The sequence below is a fragment of the Osmerus eperlanus genome, chromosome 11 (genome assembly GCF_963692335.1).
Source record: "Osmerus eperlanus chromosome 11, fOsmEpe2.1, whole genome shotgun sequence".
Lineage (NCBI taxonomy): Eukaryota > Metazoa > Chordata > Actinopteri > Osmeriformes > Osmeridae > Osmerus > Osmerus eperlanus.
Window position 1 is genome coordinate 8,512,210 of NC_085028.1, and position 19,939 is coordinate 8,532,148.

At 45.3% G+C, this 19,939-nt stretch overlaps 2 protein-coding genes across 6 annotated transcripts; one reads left to right on the top strand and one right to left on the bottom strand.

Annotated features, from left to right (window-relative positions):
* Positions 1-59: 59 nt before the first annotated feature.
* Positions 60-6,049, bottom strand: gkup (glucuronokinase with putative uridyl pyrophosphorylase). 4 transcript variants are annotated; one of them, XM_062472680.1, is made up of 23 exons: positions 5,893-6,049; positions 5,230-5,336; positions 5,063-5,107; positions 4,796-4,949; positions 4,444-4,515; positions 4,063-4,151; positions 3,819-3,975; positions 3,665-3,742; positions 3,486-3,577; positions 3,301-3,406; positions 3,083-3,162; positions 2,884-2,952; positions 2,654-2,741; positions 2,510-2,526; positions 2,354-2,411; positions 2,134-2,226; positions 1,967-2,027; positions 1,768-1,881; positions 1,514-1,571; positions 1,232-1,300; positions 979-1,042; positions 832-903; positions 60-354 (listed from the first exon to the last, which is right to left on the bottom strand). In XM_062472680.1, the coding sequence occupies exons 1-23, from the start codon at positions 5,947-5,949 to the stop codon at positions 259-261; spliced, it is 1,896 nt and encodes a 631-aa protein (XP_062328664.1). In that variant the 5' UTR covers positions 5,950-6,049; the 3' UTR covers positions 60-258. The 4 variants fall into 4 exon arrangements, with proteins under 4 accessions (XP_062328664.1, XP_062328667.1, XP_062328665.1 ...); XM_062472681.1 differs by having other exon boundaries at positions 61-354; positions 2,681-2,741; XM_062472683.1 differs by lacking the exon at positions 5,063-5,107.
* A 2,035-nt stretch (positions 6,050-8,084) lies between these two features.
* LOC134028972 (alpha-2-macroglobulin-like) lies at positions 8,085-19,184 on the top strand. 2 transcript variants are annotated; one of them, XM_062472905.1, is made up of 36 exons: positions 8,085-8,210; positions 8,327-8,507; positions 8,700-8,856; positions 9,374-9,426; positions 10,043-10,063; positions 10,561-10,726; positions 10,927-11,011; positions 11,227-11,362; positions 11,784-11,901; positions 12,016-12,125; positions 12,220-12,390; positions 12,474-12,707; positions 12,845-12,908; positions 12,993-13,138; positions 13,263-13,412; positions 13,598-13,741; positions 13,855-13,942; positions 14,060-14,204; positions 14,308-14,533; positions 14,761-14,887; positions 14,996-15,117; positions 15,255-15,306; positions 15,393-15,476; positions 15,564-15,740; positions 16,034-16,109; positions 16,212-16,368; positions 16,542-16,616; positions 16,758-16,920; positions 17,003-17,193; positions 17,566-17,781; positions 17,927-18,051; positions 18,207-18,297; positions 18,417-18,485; positions 18,586-18,691; positions 18,882-18,923; positions 19,046-19,184. In XM_062472905.1, exons 1-36 carry the CDS (start codon positions 8,110-8,112, stop codon positions 19,051-19,053), a joined length of 4,377 nt encoding a protein of 1,458 aa, XP_062328889.1. In that variant the 5' UTR covers positions 8,085-8,109; the 3' UTR covers positions 19,054-19,184. The 2 variants fall into 2 exon arrangements, with proteins under 2 accessions (XP_062328889.1, XP_062328890.1); XM_062472906.1 differs by having other exon boundaries at positions 14,063-14,204.
* Positions 19,185-19,939: the final 755 nt, after the last annotated feature.

Sequence of the window (19,939 nt, forward strand, 5' to 3'; positions counted from 1 at the left end):
TTGATACATTGCAAATATATATGTATATATACATATATATATATTTGTTTTTTTACAGATTGTATAGCCTAATTTAAAAACATCACATATGGCAGTATATCTAGAATGCATGATCTTTTCTCCAACATCCGTCCTCACAATTCATTCCTACTCAATTACGGATCACACTGACCCAAATCAATAAAAAAAATATTGCTCTTATTTCATTATTTTACAGATTATACAGTTGATTGATTCAGTTACGAATATAATGCCTGCTCAATCCTGGCAGCTATGTAGGCTAGCAGATGGGTTGTAGGGGACAATGACACAGAACACACAGCCGGCCTCCTGGAACGCCTTCCTCATCTCCACCTGGTGGTCAGACATATACACTACAGTTAATATATTTAGTGCATACTATACTGTAAACACTCACCTCTAACCAGAGTCTGAATTTTAGTGAGGTCCAACCACAGAAAGCATCAGCCCTGGGTCATTTTTTTTAGATAGAATTGGGAATATTATTCTTTTAGAATACAAATTACAAAATGATTTTCTTTTTTTACCAAGGTCTGAACCTTGGGTACATCATATGTAATAGCCTGGCACACAAAGTTTATAAACACACACACACACTCACAAATACTTTACAACATTACACAAAAATTATAACATTATACGAAGCACTACAGTTAAAACACAATGAGAGTCTCATCATAAGAGAAGTAGGTCAATTTTCCGCCAGTTCAATATCCTCTTTTCCCTCAAAGAGTCCAATGTTCCTAGATCCTACCCATTCATAGATAACCCAGAATGATAGAGCCCTGCTGAAACACAGGCCAGCCTCACCAGATGGTCCTGGTCTGGGCACAGACCCACCACTGCTCCTCCACTTCCTGGAAGCTTCACTGCAGAGCCAAACTGTCAACACACACACGTGAAGAAGTCATATGGTGCAACACTGATTCTTGGCTAGATCGGTAGCAAGCAGTTTACCTGTCTAGCCAGCTGCACCATTTTCAGGTTTCCTGGTCCCAGACACTCTTCAGAGTACACTGACCTGTGGACCACACAGATGTACATGTATAATATGACACATATCATATGTTTATGTCTGATATTTGTATATTATATGCAGATGTCTGATATGATGTATACAGTTTTATGTATACTATGATCTGTTTATCTGTATACGTATGGTAGTTGTGGGTCAGCCTCAGGGGCTGGATGGCTGGCAGCCCTTCTTCACCTGCGCAGCTCAAAGTTCTGGTCCATCAGCTGAGCCAGTCGGCTCCAGTCCCTGCCCTGCAATGCTAGCCTGCAAGGAGAGGGAACCCAGTTGTTAGAACACTAGAACCATGAAGAACCCAGTCCTTAAAACACTAACACCATTGAGAACCTATAGCATTTAGAACAGTGGTACCATGGAGAATTCAGACCTTAGGGACAATAGAACTTAAGAATAGTAGAACCATGTTTTAAAACCCCAGAACCCTGTCAGTGTAGCCATGTGACCTGGCCTCGGACTCACCTGGCCTGGTCAGTCAGCTCCGCAAAACCCTTCATGGCCTCAACCACCAGGGGCTCTCCTGGAGAGACGGGGATGGGACACACGAGTTTGGTGCCTGGTCTGCTTGGACCAGGCACCTAAAGTTAAAGTTAAAGTTAATAAGCTACAAGTACAAGGGTAAGTAAACTTGAGGTACTGAGGTAGTAAGATATGTGTATCTGGGATTAGTGAACTAGAAGTACAGGGGTGGTAAGATACCAACACAGTGAGCATACCACTGAGCCAGCGTTGTCTGACGTTGCTATGGATACGGCCAGAGTCGCTGGGGTCACTCAGGTAAGCTAGCCAGAACAGCGGCAAACTGCTCATATCCATGGAAACGTAATCACCTGGGCACAGGAAACACACACACACGTATACACAAGTAGCATCACACTCAAGAGAAAGTCTTACGAGTCTATTTAATGTACCTACCATGGCCCTGATCATCCATTAGCTGTTTGCTGAAGTCCATGTAGACCAAACCTTCATAAACCTGTAATAAAACAGCCTTTGGATGTAACTTTTCAACTCTGTACTATAAATCTAGTCCAGATTACAGGTCTAGTCCAGACTCGATTAAGTGTAATTTGACCTCTGACCTGAACGACTCTATCCTGTAATCCAGCCGTGATGAACAGCTCGTCTGTCTCCACATTCAGGATGAAGTTTGCTCTGGTTGGCTTAGGAAGATCCTGATGAAGCACAGCCACAGCACCACAAACACAACGCACCAGTCATTTATCTCAGCGAGGACAGAGACATACACAGAGACATAATGGGCCCCAGACACGCTGTAGATGTGTGTGAGAACCTTCTTACCCGCTCTGTGATATTGTAGAAGCTCATCAGACACTTCAGGGTGGCAGACACAATGGCACTGCAGACACAACACACCAACGCAGACAAACGTGACAAAAAAGCATGCAGAGGAGTAGACAGTTAAGCGACAGAGAAAAACCATGTTCTGTGTCTTACCTACTGCCAGCCAAGCCCTGAGAGGAGGGGTGAGAGTGAGAGGTAGAAAGAGGAAAAGAAGGTGGGTAAAAGGGGGGGAAGCGAGGGAGCGAAAGCATAAGAGAGAGAATGTAGCATCACCAGCATGACTAAAAATGTTCCCACCTGGTTGGACATCAAACAATCACTCACCACCTGCCGGGGAATGTTGGTGTCGTATTTGAGTGTGAAATTCTGCTTGGTAAGGGCAATCCTGCCACACAGAGACAAAGACAGAGAGCAATGAAATGTGATTACAGCAAAGTGCATCGCGCTTGTCTGTCTCCTGTAAACCCAGACAGAAGGTTGGGCTCGGGTCAATAGACGTAGTCTAACTGTACTGCCTGCAGACTCACCCTTGTTTGGAGCAGAACTGGTAGAACTTCTTACAGGTGGCTTGAAGCAAACGCAGCCCTCCCAGGTAGCTGTGAAGCAACACAATATCACCTCGTTAGTCCACTTTGCCTCAGCCATCTACACACACATTAACCAGTATCATATCCAACATTTCACCCAGCAGTCAGAGTTGATGAGGTACTTGTCCTCCAGACTGACCCCTCCTTGCGGCTGATGCAGAACAGGTCCTGCAGGCTCCCAAACTCTGTGGGGTCGTTGAGGGGATGAGGCATGAGGACCTGAACAAAACACATGCTTAGGAAAGCACCAATAAACACCTGTGGTATGGTTAAGTTCACCCATACCATCCTATGTGCGTGTATGTATGTGCGTGTGGGTGTGTGTGCGCGAGTGTGTGTATGCATGCATTCTCTCACCAGAGTCTGACTCTCCACCAGTGTGACCTCAGCCCAGAAGTTGGAGATCGACATGGCGATTGTCTTCCCATGGAAACCATCAGAGGGGTTTCCTATCAGTCCAACTCTGTCAAACAACATGACACCTTTATATCCTTGGCAAGCCCCGCCCCCATGGGTGGAGTCTGGAGAGGAGGCAGACCTACCTGGCATAGGAGCGACAGATGATTGACTTGGCTGGAGAGTTCTGCTGTTTGGCAGAGTAGAGAGCCAGCCATTTGGTATAGTCTGATAGCCCCTGTTACAAGCACACACACACAGATTGTCACTCTATTATTTTTGTTCCAAAACCAAGTTAGTCGGTGTATATGGTGATGTCACTGACCACTTGGCCAATCAACTGGAAGCCTGTGGGAAGCTTCATCCCGAACACAGGAAGCTGCTCCTCGTTGATGAGCCACTCCTGAAACAGTTGCATCAAAACCTGCTCAGTGACAGTGCATGTACACACACACACACAAACAGGTCAGCTGACTGACCCAAAAGCACCCAAAGCTCCTGTTGGTGACGTGTGGCTGCAGGGACAGGAAGTTGGAGATGAAGGGCAGAGTGGCAGAGCGGAGGCAGTAAAACACCACACTGGCCAGACGGGACTCTGCTACTCCCTCCAGAGGCTTCTCCAGGAACCGAGTTACCCTGAAAACACACACGCGCACAGTAGCAGCATTGTTCCATTTGCTCCATGCAGGTTGACGTGTCTGTCGGGGCGGACGATGGCTCTACCTGTGTGTGTTGGGGCAGACCTCTACGATGCCCCGCGAGCTGCTCTTCTCTCCCTCCTCCAGTTCATAGTAGATGGCCAGCTCCCCTGGCTGAGACAGGCAGACATGCAGACAGACAGACATGCAGACAGACAGACAGACAGACAGACAGACAGACATGCAGAGCTGACTAACCAGCTCTCTATTAAGGGAATGAGTGTTGCAGGACCTCTTTAGACTAACAGTCCTACAGTCCCTGGATTACTGTCCTGTACTTTGACTACGATGCTGGGTTTACTGTACCGGCTTTGACTACGATGCTGGGTTTACTGTACTGTGCTTTGACTATGATGCTGGGTTCACTGTATTGTACTAGGCCTATAGTACCAGGCCTGTATCTAACCTTGGACTTGAAGAACCGGAGCACCTGGGCAATGTCAAAGTTCTGGTCGGCACACAGCATGTCACCTGCGATCTGCAAAAAGAGAAAACACCATGTTTTATTTCCAAGACAGGTGATCTTGCTGCTGATCATCTTCCTGTAACTACTGACCACTATGATTTCATAGTGGAGCTACGGATCACCATTATGTAATCATGGAGCCACTGACCACTATGATGTCATAGTGGAGCTATTTACAACCAGATGTCATAGTGGACCTACAGACCACCATAATGTCATAGTTGAGCTACAAACCACCAGTGTGTCATAGTGAAACGATTGACCACCATGATGCCATCGTGGAACTACTGACCACCATGATGTCATCATGTAGCTTGCGACTACGGATCACCAGCTCCAGGTCGGCCACGGCACCCAGTCGGCCCTCCAGCGTTGTGCTGCCGTCATTCACCACATTCTCCACCGGAAAGTCATTAGCTGTTGCCCAGCGCTCGTAGTGCTTATACCTGGAGAGGAAAGGACCGCAGAAGAGACGAAGGGGAGAGGAGAGGAATGCATCACAGGGTCAGTATCGGAAAATTATCCATGTGAGCCCTCCAAGTTTGAACTGTGTACTTACTTGTCTGCATTGGTAACCAAGAAGACTTCACTGAACAGCTGCCTCCTGAAAGGAGAACCAGGGTTAGAGTTAGGGTACCTTCTTCAGGGCTCCCTGAAGTGCTCGTGGCAAGTGTCTCGGGTTTCAGTGGAGGGGACATCATTCAACTTTGACAGGAAGTGACTCACGTGTTGACCGTCTCCCACCAGAAGTCCAGGATCTTCTTCCCTCCCACTCCAGGAAGCAGGGCCTTGGGAACCCCTGCCAGGTGGCTGTACAGCCCTGTCACATCCATCTGCAGGACACATATACCCTCTCTTCAACTAATGTGCATGAGAGGACACAAATCGGGAGGGTCCTTTCTGGGAGCCCTCGTACTGTACTACAAGCACCACCACCAGAAAGAGCTTGTGTATGTTAGCAAGTTAATCATGTCTACCTTTGCAAGGTTACACAAAGACTTGCCGGAGTATTTCACAGTCAGTCTATTGGACTATGTGTAATATGCATTCTTATACTTAAACTGTCCTAAAGTATTTCCAGAGACCTCTCCAAAATCCAGATGCCTCTATGCCTTTTGACATAGTTATTACACCCAGTAGGCCTATACAAAGTTCAGTTAGAACTTCTCAGAATGTTGTGCTTTAGATTAGAACATGTGTACTGCAAGCTTCAAATAGCTCCACTCTCTGGTAAGAAATACACTCTCAACAACCTCTGTGTTGCCGGGTAAACATTCTTTACAACTACAACGACTGACAGAAATGCAGAATGTAAACGAGCCTAGAGTCCGCCACAACAAGCTCGCGTGTTCCCCGTTAATCAGTTCACCGTCTTCCATAGCACTTTACCTTAATCTGCGTCTCCAAAAAAGTGCCGTGACCAGCTACTAACAGGATACATATCATTGTCACAGGTCTTGATTTTTGTATTTTACTAAAAATTATACCAGAAAAATAGCTTGGTTTTTGTATTCACGAATGCCAATACAACGGTCTGTCTGTGGTTCAGGTTGCCAGGTTTATGATAAACCCCTAGTTTGCAATGTTAGGATTTTTTTGTAATCTGAAGAAGCAGTACTGTGTGGTATGAGTGAAAATGCACACAACTTGATGTGAGGGTTTACTCACGGAACCTGGCAACCCTGCCTAAGATTCAGGTTTATGCCAAGGCAAACGCACTGAACAGGCAGACCTGTGTCTCAAGCTGTGTCCCAACACCCATTTACCTTATTTTCTTTTTTTTAAGCAGAAGAAACATTTATTGATGCACACACACATGTCCAACACACACACAGACACACACACTTGAGTGTGAGTGACTGAGTGAGTGAGTGTGTGGGTGGGTGGATGTTTTTAAACTCCTGGGCTTTCATGCACATCCACAACGTCAACACACACAGCTTTCCTCAGAGCAGCTACACTGTAATTTGCCCTGAGGGTCACACTGGGGACACTGTTTGTGTTGTCTGATCAAACAGAGCAGACAGGCTAAAGTGCAGTCCTAAAGACCTATAGACTACTTGAGTAACAGTATGGTGAAACTGGAAATACACCCACACACATACACACTGATAGTAAAAACTGAAACCTCTGCCTGAAGGTCTTCCTTTTCAAAACGTCATTGCTGACCCATAGGCCCGTACCTGTTATCTAAGCATTAGATACCATGTACCAGGTACTTACATCTATGCACTGCGGAGACACAGAGAAAGAAACTTAAAGATTGCACTGAAACTGTACTGAGCTTGTGTTTCCAACGGTGTATTTAAACCCTAGGATGACACTGATTGGTCATGATGTCAGTTCTAATCATATTCTAGTTCACTTCTGTAGGCTGTGAAGGAAGGAGATCGTCAAAAAGACTACTAAGAACCAATACATTTGACCAGAAGTGGTGGCAAATCCCCCTCTTCAGACCGTGACACTGATACAGCCCTAAAGATGGTCCTGAGGTGGAGCTGTGGAGAGGCAGAATGATCCAGTGAGCCTGAACTCCAGGAAGAAAAGCAGGGCTGCTGCTGACTCATGAATCACTTACAAATATATGTGAACATTGACTCACATTGACAACATTGAAATATAAAAAGTAAAAGAAAAAAACGAATGTATGTCAATATTGATTCTTTTACCCGCAGTATCAGAAACAAACATGCAGCCTTGGAATCTCTCTGTCCCCACTCTGCCGGAGCCAATCAGATGCAGCCCAGGAACCTAACGTATTGTATGCATGACACACAAAATCAAACACACACCCACACACCTACCAACACCCACACAGTAACATTACTGTCATTCAGTCACTCCAGTAGCAGGGGGTGAGGTTAGGGAGATGGGTGAGGGGGTTAGGCAGGTGAGTGCGTGAGAGGAGATGGGTGAGGGTAGGGAGATGAGAGAGTAATTTGAGGTTGAGGTGAGAGTGTGTGTGGTTCTCATTACTGACATTTTAGGTTATCAAGAAATTAAGATTATTGCCACGGTTTTGAAAAGCACTTCAAAGTAGTTTAGAAAATGCCACTTTACACTTCAGCTCTCTATTCACAGAACAAGTTCCTAATCCTACACATGACAGCAGCCTGTGAGCAGCAGTGGGATGTTGTTCTCCTAACATCAAAATGCACATTAAAGAGCTTTGATGCTCTGCATTGCAACTGTACAGGTTTATGGAGTGTGTTTACTAGGGCATCTATTGTGGTCTGTAGGCGTTGGGGACTGTGTTTGAATAAGTTGCCCTGTGCTCACGCCAAACATATTGTATTGTGATTGGTTGTCACAGCATCAACTGTGAGCGAGGTGTGAGAGCTGTAACATTTAGTGGGCTATTGTGTCTTTTCGAAGAGGACAAATCCGAAAAGTAAAACTCCAGTTTTGTCAGTGTCCCCATTATACACAACGCAGTACGAACCACGCTATCTGCACTGATCTCAGAGTACATTATAGTGGTCGATATGACAGTTCAGTTTGCTGCATGTTCCAGGTATTGACGCCAGGCTGTGAATGATTAATTAACAGCTCACATAAATATATGTGCTGGTTCCTTCAAGCTGAGTAGCAGTTGTGGCGTCTCACATGGCTGGTTCAGTTATGGATCTCATCAAGGTTGAAGTGTGGAGGTGGATGCTGCTAGCCTCTCTCCTCAGCATGTGTGTCAGCCAGGAAGCTCCAACGCCGTGAGTATCCCTTCTCTGTAATGCTCAGCATAACATAACCATTTGTCCTACATCTCCATATAGTATTCAACAAACAGAGAGTCATCTACAGTGTGTGTATGTGTGTGTCCTTGTAGGGCTTACATGGTGGCCATCCCTGCCATCCTCCCAGCAAGCTCTGAGGCTAAGCTGTGCACCAGTCTCCTGCAGCCCAATGAGACTCTGGTCATGACCATCTCCCTGCAGTCTCAGGGAGAGAACCTCAAGCTCTTCCAGGAGACTTCGGACAAGGAGTTCCACCGCTGCTTTCAGTTCCAGGTCAGTCCAGCGTGGGAGCATCAGCCCTGCTGCCCTCCCTGGAGCTCAGCCTCTCTGGATCATTCTGCTTCTACAGCTCCACCTCAGGGCCATGTTTAGTATCAGAATCACGGTCTGAAGAAGGCTGTTCCACAGCTCCTGGTGAAATGGAATGGTTCTGAGCAGTTCTCTGTCTTTCTTCTTCCTTCATAGGTTCCTCAAGTGCAGAAAGACATGGTTCAGAATATCAAAGTGGAGGTTCGAGGTGACACCTTTTCCTCAACAGAGCTACGCAAAGTCATGATTAGACCTTCCAGTTCCATGACATTTGTCCAGACGGATAAACCGATTTACAAGCCAGGACAGAAAGGTGATAAGATGTTATTGTGACTCTTACATTACATGTATATACAAAACCAGAAAATCTAACCTGATCTCACAACTAACATAGTAAAACATTGTTGTGTGGTTTCATTAATAAGTGTGATAGGCTGTTCATAGATTCAGTTCATTTAAAATTATTACATGTCATTTTTTCGTGCTTTGGAGTTGAGCACTAGTGGTAGTCTGAGGAGATTGATGAGTCCACAGAAAATGGCCCAGTAGCCAGTGACCCCTGTCCCACCCTTTTGTTGTAATGCTTTTCTTGAAGATGTCCTGTTTTCAAATTGTATCCCTAACCTGACAACTCTGTGTTCATGCTTTATGTATATATTGGTCACAATACCAATATTTCTCCCAAAGCACATGGACATGAAAAACATGCATACGATTTGTGAGGTCATACTACAGACTCAAATGTAAACACTTTGTTTATACACAATAGAATTTGTTCATTGCGGTTAAAGACGGTATGTATCTTTTGAAGATTCTGTGCTTCTCTGCAGTTCATTTCAGAGTTGTCAGCCTGGACACCAGCTTCAGACCTGCCAGCCAACTGGTAAGGATTTAAAAACTTTGACCCCTGTATTTGTATGACCTCTCAATTAGATTTCCTAATCTCTAGCCTAATCTCTAGCCTAGCCTGTCTGATATGTGATCAATATCAATCAGAGGACCCTGTAAGGACTATTGTCAAACACACCTAGTTAGACATTATGACACAGCTAAGACATATGAAGTACCTGCAGTGTCCCACATGCAGCCATGTAGATGTGGCCTCCCTCCATGGCTCCTCTGGATCTACAGAGCTGCCCTTTAGCCGACCTCCTCTGTTTGATCAGGCTACACAAACAATAGAGTTTAAGCTCTTAGTGTGACCCTCAGGGCTAGAGTACAGTGGATCTGCTCTATGGAAACCTGTGTGGGGCTGATGTTGTGAAGAAGCATCATGGACTCTAAGGAGTTTATCGCTCTGTTCTTGACCTTATGACCAGGTCACATGACCCCCTAGATAACCTCCTGAGCTCTTGTCATGTTCAGTGGACATTTAAAAAAATGAGTACTGGGCAGTCATAGAAATAGTCGAGTAGTCAACAGTTAAATATATGAAAATGTGTCAATTTTGATTCTATGGTGATTTAACAACACATGTTGTTTGTGTTTGTCTTTCACAGTATGACATTGTAGAGCTGCAGGTAAGACCTTCATCTGTTGGTCAATCGATATCTTCTTGCATTATAAATATTTTCCATGTATATTATCCATATATTAAATAAACAGAAGAAATGTTGTGTCAAAGTAATGGTTGGTTGTTGGTTAATTTAGAAAATTGTTTAAAAGGTTTAAATAGATTTTTGAAAATTCATATACAATATCCGTATCATCCATCATGTTTAGTAAGCATTGATTTACTCAACAATAGTCATAGTAAACAACATCCCTGTCCAAATAACAGATTGGTCATAACCGTTCTAGGAGCCGCATTTAAGTTCAAAAGTCAATGTTTGTGGGGAAGAAAGCTGACATTGAGTCTGAGTCTGACTCAATGGTTAAAACAATAGGAAATAGGGGTTCAAGGATAAAAAAAATTGCCACTACAACCATTATATATACATGGTTATACCATACACCATATAATAACATATTCACTTTTACTAACTGTTCCAACATTAACGGTTCAACACTCAAACAGGATGTGAACAGCAACAGGATTGGACAGTGGGTCAACACCACATCCAATGGCAAAATACTGCAGCTTTCTCACCCCTTGAGTTCTGAGGCGCCCAAAGGAAGTTACTCCATCGTTGTGTCTACTGGTGAAAATAAAGTCTATCATAGCTTCAAAGTAGAGCATTATGGTAAATAGCTTTTTTTCTAAACACTTGCTTCACTTTAATGCCGGTGCCTTCCTCAGCGGTTATTGATTCGGTTCCAGTACTAAGGTTTCCATAAGTTCTTAAACCAAAATGATGTGGTTGATGTGTGGGTTCAAATGTAGAAGACCCAGGTTTCCTCCCTTCCTGGTCATGTATTTATACCCATTTGTGTCTCTGTTCAGTTTTGCCAAAGTTCGACATTAAACTAACGATGGAAGAGGAGGTCAGCATTGTTCAAGAAGAATTCAAAGTTAAACTATGTGCCATGTAAGTCCTTCTACTTACCAAATATCAATTCTTCCATCAGGGACTGCATAACACACATTTAATTTAACAGTACCAGTGAAAAGAATAGTATTCTTCATGAACACAGTATTCTGATGTCCACCTTTTGGGCCTGGTTGACAAATGTTTTTAACCAGCTGCTGAATGATTTCACCTCAGATGTGTGCAAGTTTCAGTGCAGTGTTTTCTCCCATCAGGTACACCTATGGCCAGCCTGTTCCTGGCACAGCAGAGGTGGAGCTCTGTAGGCCGCTGGAACGACACCACGATACTCCAGACGATCCTGAAGGGGTTCCAGAGTTCACAGCCCCCTGCCACAAAGAGACCGCACAGGTGTGTATACCTTTACCATGTCAGCTGTACAGGTGTGTATACATTTACATTTAGTCATTTAGCAGACACTCTTATCCAGAGCAACTTACAGTAAGTACAGGGACATTCTCCCCGAGGCAAGTAGGGTGAAGTGCCTTGCCCAAGGACACAACATCATTTTGCACGTCCGGGAATCGAACCGGCAACCTTCAGATTAATAGCCGACTCCCTAAACGCTCAGCCATCTGACCCCCCCTGTATACCTGCACCATGTCAGCTGTACAGGTGTGTGTACCTGCACCATGTCAGCTGTACAGGTGTGTGTACCAGTACCAGAGTTGCTGTACAGGCGAATGTACCAGAGTATCTCTGTCGCAACAGAGCTCAAACATCTCAGACATGCTGCAGACACAAACTCTGTGTGTTGGGCTGTTTCCTCTAGTTTGACAAGACCGGCTGTGCCTCTTTGGTCTTCAATATGGCAATCTTTACCAAGGCAGGCGAGAAGCTAGTGGCTCAACACCTCCTGCTCAGCGTCAAGGCAGAGGAGGAGGGAACAGGTAAGAACTGACAACAGCACTGAATATGAAGGGAACATCCCCACCTTTTAAAATATGCAGAGAGCCAGTTGATTTGACTGTGAATGTTGTTTCTATTGTTATTCTACCTGACAGGTGTGTCACAATTCCAAAACAAACGCATAAACCTCTCCAATGTGATAGGAAGGTACTCGTTTATTGAAACACCAAAGATTTATGAGCATGGAACAATTGTGAAGGGGAAGGTAAATTCAAATATTATATTAATAGTGCACACATCCAAGTACATTTCTGGCCTCCCAACCTGAGGTAACATGGTACATTATGTTTCCCCTGCAGGTTAAAGTGGTCCACTTCAACAACACACCAATGGCTGACCAGGTCGTCTACCTTTATGAGGGCGAGGGTTGGTCACCACGACTCCTACACAACTTGACTACTGACAGAGATGGCATCGCCTCGTTCACACTCAACACTACTAACAGTCCCAAAGAGGATATTAGACTGATTGTAAGTGCAAGTCTTCCTAATTTAAAATGCAGCCTTACCTGAAGAGCAAGTACCGTATCAATAATGTTGTTTCTGTTTGACAGGCAAATGCCAAACTACAGGGTGAGTTCTATACATACAGGAGTCCCTATTTTGAGAAAGGACAGCACACATTGTCTGTTATCCGACCCATCCCTGCGGAGAGTAAAACAATCAGCTTTCTGGACATCCAGAAGAAAGACGATCCTCTGCCTTGTGGGGAAGAAGAGCAGATCAAAGTGCAGTACACCGTGGTTGGTGAGACGGTCGCAGGGGGCTCTTTGGATCTCATGTACCTCGTGAGTTTGAGCAGGAAACACATGGGGACCCTGTTAAAATGTCCCTGCCCTGACGTCCCCAACGAGAACTCTCCCTCCCCTTCACTTGAGTCTTCTTCGGGGTGTGTTTTCACAGCGTTTATTTCTCCCTGCTACAGGTTTTAGCCAGGGGGGCTATCGTCCAGCAGGGAGTCATGAAGGCAAAAGTGCAGAACGGTCCTGGTGAGTGAGTGGGAGGTGCAGAACAGTCCTGGTGAGGAGGAGGAATATCTAGTGTTGTGATTGTGATCTACTCTGATGTTGCAGTGTCTGATGGAGAGGTGACCTTCAAGATGGCCGTCTCTCCAGACATGGCTCCCTTGGTCCAGGTGCTAGTCTACGCTGTGCTGCCCAGCGAGTCCGTCATTGCTAACAGCATTGACTTTCCCACCCAGAAATGCTTCAATAACAAGGTGAAGTAGTGAACATACTATATATGTGCATATACATATATTCATACACACATACACATAAAGAGGATATATTGACAAATGTATAGAAGTTGACATAAAGACAAAGTGTATGTGTATGTGTCAGGTGTCGCTCCAGTTCTCTCCGTCCAGAGCAGTCCCAGGAGAGGAGAGCAGCCTTCAGCTGTCAGCCCAGCCAGGCTCCCTGTGTGGCCTCAGTGCTGTGGACCAGAGTGTCCTCATCATGGAGCCTGAAGGGAGGCTGAACGTTGACAAGGTAGAGCAGTAACACTGACAGCAATGAACACATAGGATACATCAACAGATAATATGGCAATTGCTGATCGACGGATTTTGATGAACATAAGCACAGAAATCCCTGATAACCATACAATCAACAACTGTCCAGGTGATGAGTTCCTGGTTGCTTGAGAGTACTTTCTCCTCTGTGCTCCTCACCAGATATTCCAGATGCTGCCTTTCACCAAGGCAGAGGCCGTTTCTTATGAGCTGGAGGACAAGACTGGCTGTCTGCATGTGCGACCCAAGAGATATGTTTACCCCGGCTATAGAGAAGAGGAAGAGGACGCTTATTCTGTGTTTCAGGTACTATGTTCCTTTGAGGTTGCTTCTTTTCAACTTGAAATCCTGCTTCTCTGAGCAACAATACTGGGCACCAGCTTCACTGACAACAAGAACAACAATATTTTCACTTCTAGAAATTGGGGTTGAAGATGGCAACTAATTTGATCATGAGAGTACCGCCCTGCCTTAAATTCAAAGGAAGGGATTATCATCGCGGTTATGGTGAGATTTATCTGTAGTCATTCTGGATTTATTTACATAGAAGTGGGAAATGTGACCGACAGGAATTCCGTGCATGTTCCTATGGACATGACAATGACAGTTGTTTTTTTGTTCCAGTAGTGTCCTACAGACACTCTTCAGACACTCTTCACCATGGCGTGGCTTTGGGAATGGCGGGACCAGGAATGGGTGCTGCTCCTCCCATTCAGACTGTACGCACCTTCTTCCCTGAGACGTGGATCTGGGACCTGGTGGAGGTGGGGTAAGTATCTCCAGGCCTCAACACTGCCCCCATCGCACACTGCAGAACCATGACCACTGGTGTTGTCACATGACAATGACACGGTCTGTCTGTGTTTGTCCAGGGCGTCTGGCTCAGAAGACATAGCCCTCACTGTCCCAGACACCATTACTACATGGGAGACAGAGGTGTTCTGCCTGTCCTCGGAGGGTTTGGGACTGGCTCCCCCGCTGGAGCTCAATGTCTTCCAGCCCTTCTTCCTGGAGCTCAGCCTGCCCTACTCTATCATCCGGGGAGAGCTGTTAGAGCTGACGGCCACTGTCTTCAACTACCTGCCCAGCTGCATCATGGTACTGTGCTGTGCCTTACTGTTCCAGGACGTGTTGTGATGCGATGTTCTACGCTGATGTCAAGCGGTTTAGCTGTTTCTCCAAATGCCCAGATTATTAGAGTCTCTCAGTAGTGTAGATCTGGATCATACAGTCACTGCTGTTTGAGAAGTTTCTTTCTCCACAGTTGAGCCAGTATCAGCTTCCTGTATCTTCCACGTATTGTAACCAGTGCTGTTCTCTGACAGGTCTCTGTGAACCCAGCTCCCTCCCTAGACTACACTCTGACCCCCATCCCTGGTGTCGAGTACTCCTCCTGTTTGTGTGCAAACGGACGCAATACCTTCAGATGGACTATGACCCCCTTAGTCCTGGGTGAGACATGAAGCTCCATCCAACTTCCAAACAGCTTATAAAATACACAACATACTTCTACACAACCTGTATGAATGTATGCTAACATTTGTGCATGCGTATGTGCAGGGGCTTTGAATGTGTCTGTGAGTGCGGAGGCTGTAGCGTCTCACGCTAGCTGCGACAATGAGATTGTGAGTGTACCGGAGAGAGGTCGCATCGATGTGGTGACTCGCAGCCTCCTGGTGAAGGTAGGTCAGAGGACTGTCGTCATTAGACCTCACGCAACGAATCACTGTTTTAACCGGGTAAGGATTAACGCACACTACTGCTCCCTCTGTCTCTTTCTCTCTGACCCCCCCCCCCCCCCCCCATCTGTCTCTCCTAGGCTGAAGGAACTGAGCAGACAAACACCTACAACTGGTTGCTGTGTCCAGCAGGTCAGTGTTGACTGTTGATCTCCATGTCCCTCAGCCCCCAGGTCAGATGTCTCCCACACTGATTCCTGCTGTCTCTTCCCTTCCAGGAGAATCTTTGAAAGAGGAGGTGGACATCAAGCTCCCCGAGGAGGTCATTGATGGATCTGCCAGAGCTTCCCTCTCAGTCTTGGGTAAGACCAGCAGTTGTCTGGAAGCCTCTTTATATTGCTGCCTGGTGGGAGGACCAGTTTACCAGTGACCTGGGCTTTTCCGTGCAGGAGACATTCTGGGCCGTGCCATGCAGAACCTGGATGGACTGCTGAGAATGCCCTATGGCTGTGGGGAGCAAAACATGGCTCTTCTGGCTCCCAACATCTACATCTTGGAGTACCTGAGGAACACCGAGCAGCTCACGACAGCCATCCTGGACAAGGCCAAGGGCTTCCTTACCAGCGGTCAGGACATAACCACTCTCTACCACCATCCCCCTGTCTGTCTACTGACCCTGTCTACTGTCTGCTGGCGTGCATTTTCTGTTGGAAGTGTTTGATAGTGACCTGTTTAGACTCTCCTTCACCTTTAACAGTAGGTCCAATACATCCCTGCATCCTTTTAAACGTCAATGTCTACGAGGCCACTCTGCATTTGTCCTGTACCATATTTTCCTGTACAGAACAGAAATCATCTCACTCTACTAAAGGTTGTGGATCCCCATGATAACTGTTAAGGTTTTTATCCCCACTGTCAGGTTACCAACGACAGCTGAACTACAAGCATTATGACGGAGCGTACAGCACATTTGGGCAAGGTGCTGGGAACACATGGTGAGTACTGCGTGATGCCAGGCCACGTTGAGGACAGTCTCAGTATTTCATCATGACAGAGCAGGTAGAGTGAAGACTGACTCAGTGTCCCTCTGTCTACAGGCTGACAGCTTTTGTCTTGAGAGCCTTTGGCAGGGCCAAGTCTTTCATCTATATTGATCCCCAAGTTATTGAGATATCGAAGCTGTGGTTGGAAAATCGTCAAGAACCCGACGGCAGTTTCATGCAGATGGGAAAACTTTTTAACAACAGAATGAAGGTATTCAGGCTATCCCATCATATGTGAAATCGAATTATATTAAATGTATGTACTGCCAATTATAAAAGTAGGACTTTGTACCAACTAATGAATCCATTGAAGTCAGTTATAATTACTATGTTTGACAGTTTACAAAATTAGAATGTGTCGTAACCATCCTGCTGTATCTACAGGGAGGAGTAAGTGATGAGGTCACTTTCACTGCCTACGTCACTGCTTCATTGCTGGAGCTCAACAACTCAGTGTCGGTGAGTGGGTATTCTAAAGAGCATCCTAAGCCTCCTGTGAATGCAGTGTGCAGTGTGTATTGTACTTGTGTCAGCAGCATCTCCTGATATCACGGCATTGCGATAAGTTCTCAAATGTTTCTGTGCCATGTGGTCCGGTAGGATCCTTTTGTGGCCAAGAGTCTGTCCTACCTGAGGAAGAGAAGCACGGATGTGAGCAACACCTACACTACTGGTCTGCTGGCCTACACCTTCAGTCTGGCTGGAGACATGGAGACAAGGAGTCGGCTTTTGCAGCACCTGGACAAGGTGGCTTCCCACCAAGGTAAGCCCTGCTCTGATGGCTAGCGCCTCGCCAAGCTGCTGCTTCACACTAACAACACTGTGTGTGTTCTTGGTTTCTTTAGGGGGCTTTCTCTACTGGTCCCAGTCCTCCTCCACCACCTCTGCCTCTCTGTCGGTGGAGATCAGCTCCTATGTACTGCTGGCCTCCCTCAGCTCCCCCTCTGTATCTACAGCAGACCTGGGCTATGCCTCACGCATTGTCAGGTGGTTGGTACGCCAGCAGAACCCCTATGGAGGCTTCGCTTCCACACAGGTACACTACATCCCTTTCCTCCACACAGGTACACTACATCCCTTTCCTCCACACAGGTACACTACATCCCTTTCCTCCACACAGGTACACTACATCCCTTTCCTCCACACAGGTACACTACATCCCTTTCCTCCACACAGGTACACTACATCCCTTTCCTCCACACAGGTACACTACATCCCTTTCCTCCACACAGGTACACTACATCCCTTTCCTCCACACAGGTACACCACCTTGCTGGGCTGGTGCCATGATATGATTGACATGTCAGCATATGTGTGTGTGTGTGTGTGTGTGTGTGTGTGTGTGTGTGTGTGTGTGTGTGTGTGTGTGTGTGTGTGTGTGTGTGTGTGTGTGTGTGTGTGTGGGTAGGACACAGTGGTGGCACTGCAGGCCCTGGCTCTCTACTCTACCAAGGTGTTCAGTCCAGAGGGCTCCAGCTCAGTGTCAGTGCAGTCTCCTGGAGGAGAGGTGCAGGTCTTTGACATCAACCAGAACAACAAGCTGCTCTACCAGGAGAAGGCGCTGCCGGCCCTGGCAGGACAGTACAGCATTGAGGTGAAGGGCACTGCTTGTGCTACGGTGCAGGTGAGCAAAGAAGAGCTTTTGGAGCCTTTCCTGGAACATCTCCAGCCTGTTTTCAAGAAGTTACTTGTTGATTCAATGTTTTCCTTCTCTTGCCTGTGACTGAGTACTTGATTGATGGACGGACTTCCGGTTTCCTTTTTCCCAGGTGGCTGTGCACTACAATGTCCCCACCCCCACTGACAACTCGACACTCAAAATCCAGGTGATCCCTGAAATAGACTGCAGCAGCAACGCTCTGAGGCCCCGACTCTCCCTGAAGCTCCAGTCCCTGTAAGCATCAACAGTAGTCTTGCTAGAGAACAGCAGCTTGGCTGTGCAGTATCCATTACTGTCTCTATGCAGTACCATTTATTCAGTACTGAGTGTATGCAGTCAAGTGTGTGCGTGTACTTATATTATAAAACTTCTGGTCTTTGCTTTCTCAGATATAGTGGCAAGGAGCAAACAACAAATATGGTCATAGTGGATCTCAAAATGCTCTCTGGTTTTGTCCCGGATCCACAGTCTTTGACCGAGGTGAATTCTTGTCCGAATGTTTCTTAGATTCCAAAGAAGGTTGTACGTTCATCAAATCTTTTCGGAAACCGCTCCTGTCGTTCTAACCTGAATAACCAGCTGTCTGCTTGTGTTCACAGCTGAAGACGGCTCTTCTGGTGGATCGTGTTGAGACCAAAGATGACCATGTCCTCATGTATCTCAGAGAGGTTCGAATATGTCCCTTTAGAACAGTGTTTAGGTTGCTGTCAATGGAATTAATACACCCAGCACAAATACTCATTCCTTCTTGTCTTGTCTCTCCACCAGTTGATTTCAGGAGCTCCCATTAACCACTCACTGGACATCATCCAGGAACTTCCAGTACAGAAGCTGAAACCAGCTGTGGTCCAGATCTACGATTATTATCAGCCAAGTAACTCTACCGCAACAACTCTCAGATATTACATGATTACTCTGAACTGGTCATCCTTCACTAACCCTAAGTAGTCTATCTACCCTGAACTAGTCTGATCATTTTTCACTAGTCTACTAACTCTCAACTAGCTTAGTAATCTCTGTCTGGTCTAATTCCATCCTCTAACTAACTGGTGTGTTTCTCCTAGGTGACCAGGCTGAGACAGAGTACATCTACCCCTGTGCAGCAGGTTAGTCTTTACATCTGCAACAGCTTCAAGTTGCAACTATAATTTGTCTCATAGAAAACACAGCTATGCTCTTCCTAGATGTAGGTGCTGTTGGTTAAATATGACTGTGTCTGCCTCTACAGATGTGTGAAGAGGAGATTTAGTAAGGACAGTGATCCTTCAGACATGTCTCAATCCCAGTTGGGCTCCAACTGGTACACGGAAGAATGTATTATACAAAAGATAATACTATTATTATATAAAAATATAATAATGTAATAATACCATGCAGTACAATAAATGTGTTATTCCACAGTTTCCAGTGTCTGCTTGCTTAATAGATTAGTAGCTGACACAGAGTTAATGTTATTCAGACAAATATTTTAGATATGGAGGAAGTGAACGGGTAAGTCGTACAATCAATAGTTTTGTGTGCTGCAGAGAGATGTATTTTTTATATATATTATTATTTAGAATTCAATTTACAAATATTCACTCATCACATTTCGTAAACATGAAAATGTAAACAAATAAAATAAAGATAAGTAACAAGTTGACCGGCTTACAAAATTCCTTAAAGATATTGACAGCAGGAGTTCTTAATCAAATCATTTTGAGTAGATATCAGTTATTAAAATACCTTTCTTATTTGTTACCAATTTAAGGGACTCAAAGTACATGTCAGTTTCAATTCGGAATTCAATGGGGTCGATTTGGAAAATGTTTCTTTGTGAATATGGAACTTACCTAATAAGATAAAGAGGTTTACAATATTACACAAATTGCTATCTGTACATTCCAAATAAGTAATAATATTTTTCCCTTCAAGTGAGATTGTATGCGTCGTTTTAGATACCCTATAATTTTAAAAACTTTTCCAGAATGTAATCCAAAATGAACAACCATAAAAAAGATGGGTTTACGATTATTGTTCTGTTTTACAAAAGCTTCAAAAATCATCAACAGGCATGAATATTGAATATATTATGCAATATTTTCAAATGTAATTTTCTAAATTTGTTCGTGATACAATATCT